Source organism: Corvus hawaiiensis, chromosome 4 (genome assembly GCF_020740725.1).
Source record: "Corvus hawaiiensis isolate bCorHaw1 chromosome 4, bCorHaw1.pri.cur, whole genome shotgun sequence".
Lineage (NCBI taxonomy): Eukaryota > Metazoa > Chordata > Aves > Passeriformes > Corvidae > Corvus > Corvus hawaiiensis.
Genome location: NC_063216.1, coordinates 70,891,299 through 70,899,099, shown reverse-complemented (window position 1 = coordinate 70,899,099; position 7,801 = coordinate 70,891,299). Strand labels below are relative to the sequence as shown.

Below are 7,801 nucleotides of genomic sequence, written 5' to 3'. Positions count from 1 at the left end.
GACTTTTATCTCTGAAAGGGTTTTAATCATATTTTTCTGTGGTAGAGATTAAGGAATTTTTTTATGCAGGTTTTTATCCTGGCACCAATGAGGTGCTCCTTGCAAGTTAGATATTACGATTTTTGAGAAATAGGATGATTCATTTGATAACTCTTCTTTCCTTGCTACAACAGAATCTTATGCCTCATTAGTTTGTGAGTTTCATTGGTTTGTGATCAGTAACACCAAACACATCAGTAACACCAAAATGAGAGCGCTCTTGTCACTTTTGGACAGACAGTAAAGTATATAGAGAGAAAGATGTGGAAATGATAGGATGTAGGGAAAACAGGCCTGCAGCAGGACTTCTGGAACAGATAACTATTGATTCCATGCTGTTTCATAAGAAAAGGTAAATGTCACAGAACTGTGAAAAGAGACAGTTTCCACAAAAACCCCTAAGATATTTGAAATCATAATCATTTTTAAGGTGAAATCCTTGGCTCCAGTGAAGCCAATAATGAACTTCTTACTGAAGGTCATTTCTCATCCTTTGCGTCTTTTTGAGCTCAGCTTACTTCCTTAGGTGTTACATGTCTTCCTCCTATCTTCTATCTCAGGACATGTTAACAATGAAACAGAAACAGTGTATATACTTTTAAACAGTAAGCATCAACAGAACACCTGTTTCCCCAGTTTTAATTGTTTTATTGAGTGAATTTATTGTGTTTTGATCTTGCTTGTTTTGTCTGCATCTATACTCAACTTACGCCATCTGATTTTAAACAAAAGACAACTTCTCCATCTGAGACAGAATCACTAGTTACTTATTTGGCTTTAAATAAAGAAATATAGGGAGGTTGTTTGTTTAGAAAACTTCCATTTGGGAACATTTTAAACTTTTAGACTACCCAACTAAAGAACCACCCACCACAAAATATTCAATATTTAAGAGTATCATGAATGCTCACATTAGTATCAGAAAACCAAATGTTTTCACTGATTAAATCCATCTTTCCCCATCTTTGTTTTGCACTTGTCTTCTTCCGTACAGCAGCACTTTGCACACCTATTCATAATTAAGTACATGATGTTCACTTTTGCAAAATGATGTGGGGATGTGTATTTGCTTCCTTCTAACACCCTTAACTGGACTTTGTGTCTTTCACATGCCAAGGGAATCCACCTTCCTTCAGGTGTGTGTTGTGTGTTGCCTTTTCCACAGGCCCTTCTGATGTCTTTACCTAGAACACCCTGTGAAGAGGCAGCCACTTACACTCATGTCATACTACTCAGAGAGTTTTCCCTCTGTGCTTTGTCATGTTCTCTTCCAAGCTGTTCTTTTGATGTGTAACTTGTAGTCACTCAAGAGAAAAGTAGGAACCCCCAACTGCTACTAGTTTCATCATTTACTGTGAACCAGTACTGGAAAAATGATCTCTGATTGCTATAATACAAGAGCACTAGAAATATTTGTACAGTATCCTTATGTAGGTCATTTTGGGAGCTCATCTGCATACAGCTGTGTCTGAAGCAAAGTACTAATGGAGCTAAAGAGGGAGACAAGCAAGTGTACCAAATGCTGTCACATCCTCATTGCTAAAACAAATGATATTTGTGAAGATCTAGTTGCTCAACAAACACATTTGAATATGCAAAATGCAGCCACAATTTAGTAAGATCTCTATAAAGGATTTGGTAAAAACTTGGCTCTGATCAATGAAACAAGAAAACTAGTGGCAAACACCACGGCACTTAGTGGCTCTTTGCCATGGCTTTTAGGGATTAGGTTTGTCCTCTAGTCTTCTGGGTCTCTGAGTGAAAGCATGAGCTGTAGGAAAGTAAGACAGAGAGCACTTAAACCAGTTGGATATACAGAAGCTTATGGCACTAAATGGGATAGATCAAAGGGTGATGAGGCAGTTGATGCTACTACAAAGTCAGTCATCTTCAGAAAGTCACTGGGAAAGGTCCCTAATGACCAGAAAAAAAGCAAGCACTGTACCCATCCTCAAAAAGGAGATCCACAAGAGAACTACCAAGCAGTTTGACTAATGTGGCTAGTACTCTTCCTGGAAAAGCAAGTCTCTTTAGAAGCCATGTCCAAGCAGACACAGGACAAAAAGGTTATTAAAAACAGACAGCATGTAAATTACTCCATCAGGCTTTCAGCATGATCAACTATAGCGTCCTTATAGCCGAATCAGGGAGACCTGTACAGTGAATGAAAAATAGACTGAACTATCAGGCTCAAACCGGTTGTGGTTATTTGCATCACGTCCAACTTCTGGCGTGTTACTATTTGTATCTTTCTGACTAATGATATGTAACGTCTCTGCTACTGATGTGAGCAAAGGCATGGAATACACCCTCAGCAAATCTCAGGCTGGAGAATAGTAGATAGACTGAAGAGCAGGGCCACTGACAGGTGGGAGAATGGGCTGGCATGAAAGTCTTGAAGAACGGCAAGTGCAGGGTCTTATATCTGGGAAGGAGTAACTCCATGCATCAGGATGGGCTGTCACAAAAGCAGCTTTGCAGCAAACATCCAGGTGACATGCATTTCAGCAGTACGTGGTTGTGATGAAGAATGCCAGAGGCAAACTGAGCTCTGCTACCTCAAGTGTGGCCAGAAGGTTGGAGAAGGTAATTCTTCTCAATATATTCAGCAGTTGTGAAACTGCATTAGGAGTACAGTGTCCAGTTTGAGGCTCACCGGTCCTGGAATGACACTGACATGGTGGGAGTTAGTCATCATGATAGTAGTCCAGTACAGAAACACAGACCCAGAGAAGCTGTAAAATCTCCGTCTATAGGGACATTCAAAACTCTGCTGTTCAGGACATGGAGCAACCTGAGATCCTTGATTGATTCTACTCTGAACGGGTAGCTTGGGCGGGGTGTCCTCCAGGCGTGTCTTTCAGTCCCTCTTACTTCTAGCTTTGGGCGAGCGAGGCTCCTTCAAGCTTTAACTGCTGGCGAGCACGTCCTCGTACACAGAGGAGAGGAGAACGGGAGGCAGCACCCGCGGGGGTGGCAGCGGGTCCCCGTTCGGTCCCTGAAGATGCGGCGGGTGCGCGGGGCGGGGGCGGCGGTGCCTTTAAAGGCCGGGGCGCGGGGCGGGCCAGGAGCGCGGGGGGAGCCGCCCGCCCGGAGCATGCGCTGCGCTGCGCGGGGCGGCGGAGCGCGGCGGGCGGCACCGCCGCACTCCCCCGGCAGCCGCGGCGGCAGCCAGCGAGCCCCAGCCCGGCCCCGGCGCTGCCGCCGCGCGGGGCCGTGGTGGTGGCCGCGGAGCCCTGAGCGCCCGCGGGGGAGCGGGGCTGCCAGCCGCCCCCCAGCCCGGTCTGCGCCCGAAGGGAGAGGCGGCGAGCCGCGGCGGCCATGGGCAACGAGGCGAGCCTGGAAGGAGGCGAAGGGATGGGCGCCTTCCCCGAAGGGGCGGCGGCAGCCGGGGATGGCGGCGGCCCCGCGGCCCCCTTGCAGAGCCTGGTCCCGGCCGGGGTGGAGGCGGACCTGAGCCAGCTGAGCGAGGAGGAGAGGAGGCAGATCGCCGCTGTCATGTCAAGGGCGCAGGGGCTGCCTAGAGGGAACCTCGCCGGCGCGGAGCCGCCTCCCATGCAAAGGCATGCACGGAAAATCTCCCTTCTCCCGCTCTTCCCTTCCCCCTTCTCCGTCTCCTCGCGGTGGGGCGGGGGGCGAGTCGCAATACGATCTGGGCCCGCTGCACCCGGAGCCGGCGTTCCATTTTGCTGGCAGAGGGAGGGAAGGGGTGGCTGCACGGGCTCGGGCACCAGGACGGAGCCTGCACCCTCTGGCTTTCCCCACTACAGTGGTCTCTGATAATAACGGCGGTCCCCGGTTCCGTGGGCTGCGCCCTCTTTTCCTCCCTTGCACTGATCTGGAGCACGGGCAGTTTCTGTGTCGGGGCGGAGAGAGATGTGCAGACACCGTTCTGGTTTTCTGTGTGCGGCTGTGTGGTTTACGGGGCTGGATGCCCCACAGCTCTGGTAGTAGCCAGGGAAGCTCTCCCCGGGGCGGATGGGTTCTGCAAGCGTATGGAGAGAGAGAATCTTGTTGAATCTTCCAAAGCTTTTGGGCATAACACATTTGCTGGCCGTTACTCTGCCAATTCTGAACCTCTACAACTATCATTTGGCTTCATTAAATAGTCATGGATTGAGGAGGTCTGTTTCAGTCTATTTTTTCACCCTTATTTTTCTTCTCGGTTTTTTTCTTTTTTTTTTTCCTTTTTCATTTGGAAGGGGAGAGGCCAAATTATAGATTAAATTGATTGCTACGGCATTCAGTGTTCTGGATAGTCATGGCTTTACCTCATTGTGCCTCTCCGAAGGCTGGGGTAATTTCCTTCCCCGTTCATTCCCTGCCCCTCAGCGAATTCACAGCCCGACGTGCAACAAGCCCGCTCCCCGCTCCTCAGGGCTGCCCCTGTCTGTGGTGCTGAAGCACCGGCGCTCCCCGGCTCCGTGTCGCTGTCCCCGGCCGTGAGCCGCCAGCCCTGCCCGGCTCCGTGTCGCTGTCCGCGGTCCCGAAACCCCCCGCCCCAGCCCGTCATCCAAGGCCAGCGCCTCTGTTGCTCTCCGGCTCCGGGGCTGGGTGTGTTGTTTGTCTTGAAGGAGGAAGCAGAAGGGAACCTCCTCGACTGACTGTTTCACGGTGCATTGACCTCACCCCACATAAACGCATATTCAGTTTATATAATTTAAGGTTTATATAAGTGAATTCTAGAAGAGAGGCAAGGAGGGTGGGACTAAATTAATTCTTGGGCAAATTACTGGAGTCACTGAGATTATACCTGAGATGATGGTCTCCATTTTTTAAAACTGGAAGTCAAATCTTCCTATTTTATGTCTTGCTTAATTATTGATCAAGCATTAGCACTGTGTGTAAAATAAAATTTTCCATTCAATTCAGGTCTCTGCACAGCTTCTATAGGTGTTAATGAGGAAAAGAAATATTCTTTAGTTCCGGGAAACTAAGCTCAAAATTCCCTTTTATATAACAGTCTATGAACAAAGACACAAGTAGTTTGAAACTTACTTTTTACTGGAACATTTGCATGAAAAAATAAATGTTCATGGAAGTCTTTAGAATAGGCTGAACTCATTGCAATGTGAATACCTCTGCATTTATAAATGGCTGCTTTCCTACAAAAATATTTATATGAGAAGCTACTTTGATCTTGTTAGCATACCATACTTCCACCCTCTATTTAAAGTAAAGGGACTCTAAATTTGTGAATGACAGCCTTTTACCTTACGTCAGAATGTCAACTTTGACTATTATAGCAGTTCCCATCATAGTATCTTTGTGCCTGTCCCACTGTAATGAAGTTACTACTTGTCTTGTCTCTTGGTTTGTGCCTTTATTTTCTCCTCTTGCTGTTTCCTTTACTGTTGAGATCTGCCAAGAATGTTAGGGGTAATTATCAAGAACCTGATCCAAACAAAACCTTTGGAGTAAGACTCTTCTAAGGATTAAGGATCGCCCTCTTCCAGACTAAAACTGGTACTAGTTTTTTTTTTTTTTTCTTTTTTTTCCCAGTCCAAATGCTAAGCAACAGAGTGTGATCAAAAGAGGAATTCAGGCTTTCAGTTCATATAGCTTTGGATTTTGGCAGTGTCCTTATTGGAGTGTCTGTTAGTTTTTAACATGTTAACTGGATTTTTACTTTGTGATTCCCATTATAACATTAAAGTCTAATAATTATTTCCTATTCTAAATGCTCTCATTCCTGCACCCAAAGTAACCGTAAAGTATACGAATTCCTCATGATTGATGGTATCCTGAGGTAACAATTTTTGCAAATACAGAATTTTTAATAGTAAGTAATATATGTGCCAGTTAACATCTTGGACCTTTACCACCTTAAAATCAATGCTGTACATTCTAGAACTTCTGTAGGCTTTGAGCTTTTAAATCTTGTGAATTTTAATATAAACATTTAGATTTAGAGCATCTAGAGTGAACTAATTCAAATGTACCTTCTAGGTTTTTTAAATTTTTTTTTCTTTAATGAACATTTTATTCTTGGAGTTCCGGTGAGATGTTTAGGATCTATGGAAATTTTTCTATCCTATTTCAATTGCCTGTCTTCAGAAAATTAATGGTTGGGAAATTTATCTGAAACAAACACAGTCAATTTGTAAGCAGGTTCCATTTGTTCTAGCTTCATCAAATGATTCTGTAACTGTTCCAGTGTTCACTTCCTGAGGAGTTATTCTATATCTGAAAGGATTAGATGACCAACTGAATATATGACCATCTAATACAGGTGCTTGATGGTGTTTGTTGTTTTTTTTTTATTCCCCCAGCTCAATAAGTTGGTCACAGTAGATAGCAATAAAAAAAAAATTGCTGCATTTTGATAAGAAATGCTAAGAAGTCTTGATGAATTTCACACTTTTGAAGTATATTTATGGTGTATTTTCCAGAAGAAATATGTATTTTTAGTGTCATTGTTCTATTGACCAAAAAAAAAAAAAATTAGCCACTGGGCTATCTTCCCTATGTTGTCTGTAGATACGAAAAGATCTAGCTATCTTTGAGTTGCATTATTACTGCATTTGTCTTTGAAGTTATTTATACTGATGAATAGGGAAAAGGCATGCCTTCGGTCTTGAGGTGACGCCTTCTTAATTGGTGTTTGTAGTTATGGAATTGAAGAACTACACTATTGGTCTTTTTGTTAAATCTCTGCTTACTCCAAAGTAAGCTTTGATTTGGCTGTAATATGTAAATGAATAGAGATAAGTTCCATGAATCAAGACCAAAGTGAGGGGAAACACAGCAGCACAAAGAAAAACATTCTGTGAGGGAGAACTAAATTATTTTGTTTGTTGGGTCTGATTTGAAGGCTTTAAAACAATTGTGGGCTTTTCATGATTCAAAATGTTTGAAAGTTAGAAAATTCTTGTCAAATAGATACAAGATTTAGTTTGAGGATTCTGATTCTCCAGCTCAATTAAAATTTTGCAATGTCAGTCTGTAGTTGGTTGTAAAATGGTTGTAGGAAAGAAGACTTCCACTCTCGGGTACGTGAAACTAAATGGAGCAAGTCCTGGCTTTAGACAGAAGTAACCTTTCTCAAGAAGCTTGTCTTTTCAAAGCTTTTTCTTCCACTAGTTAACCACGCTCTGTCTCCATTGCTTAGAAACATTGTTATGTACAAAGGCAAGACAAGTCAGGTCTTCAGGATACACCAGCAGCTTTGGGAATCACCTGAGTTTATATCCTAGATTCATGGGTTTTAATCTTATTCCAGGTCCTGATATCTGATCAGGTGGAAATTTATGGAACACATTATCTGATAAAAATTCTACTCTAGTAGGGATCCACAGTTACTTTTTCTTGCTAATTTCCAAGTTAAATTTCTAAAAGCAGTTGGGGTTTTTTTGCTTGTTTTTTTTTGTTCCACGTCCCCCACCCCCTTCTACCTTCACACTCTTAAGATTTGGGCATGATACCCTCTTTATGGACCTGAATTTCAATAGTACTGTTGATTTCTTTTCCCTCCCCTCCCTTTTCACTCTTATCATTGTTGAATGAAACCTTCCAAGAGTTTGAACATTTACAAACATGAATGCTGGAAGTGTTACCAAGCTGCTGCTAACAGACCAATTGAAATGTTTTCATATGGTAAACAGCGCCTCCTCAGATAAACCTAGAGTGCTTATCTAAATAACAAGAAACAGAACTGCAGGTAGACCTACCTAGGTGCCAATGAGAGTATAAAATTGTTCTTTTAGCCAGCAAAAATGCCAGATATTTGGAAGAATTAGATTATCATTGGGATTTTCTAAAC

The 7,801-nt window shown here is 43.6% G+C and overlaps 1 protein-coding gene across 3 annotated transcripts in view; it reads left to right on the top strand.

Moving 5' to 3' along the window:
- Positions 1-3,269: 3,269 nt before the first annotated feature.
- The window catches only part of PCLO (piccolo presynaptic cytomatrix protein), a 329,242-nt gene continuing 324,710 nt past the window's right edge, over positions 3,270-7,801 (top strand). For all 3 annotated transcript variants that reach the window (XM_048300868.1, XM_048300870.1, XM_048300867.1), the window contains exon 1: positions 3,270-3,602. In XM_048300868.1, the coding sequence (XP_048156825.1) occupies positions 3,361-3,602 (242 nt within the window). In that variant the 5' untranslated portion in view covers positions 3,270-3,360. The remainder of the gene's footprint in view (positions 3,603-7,801) is intronic.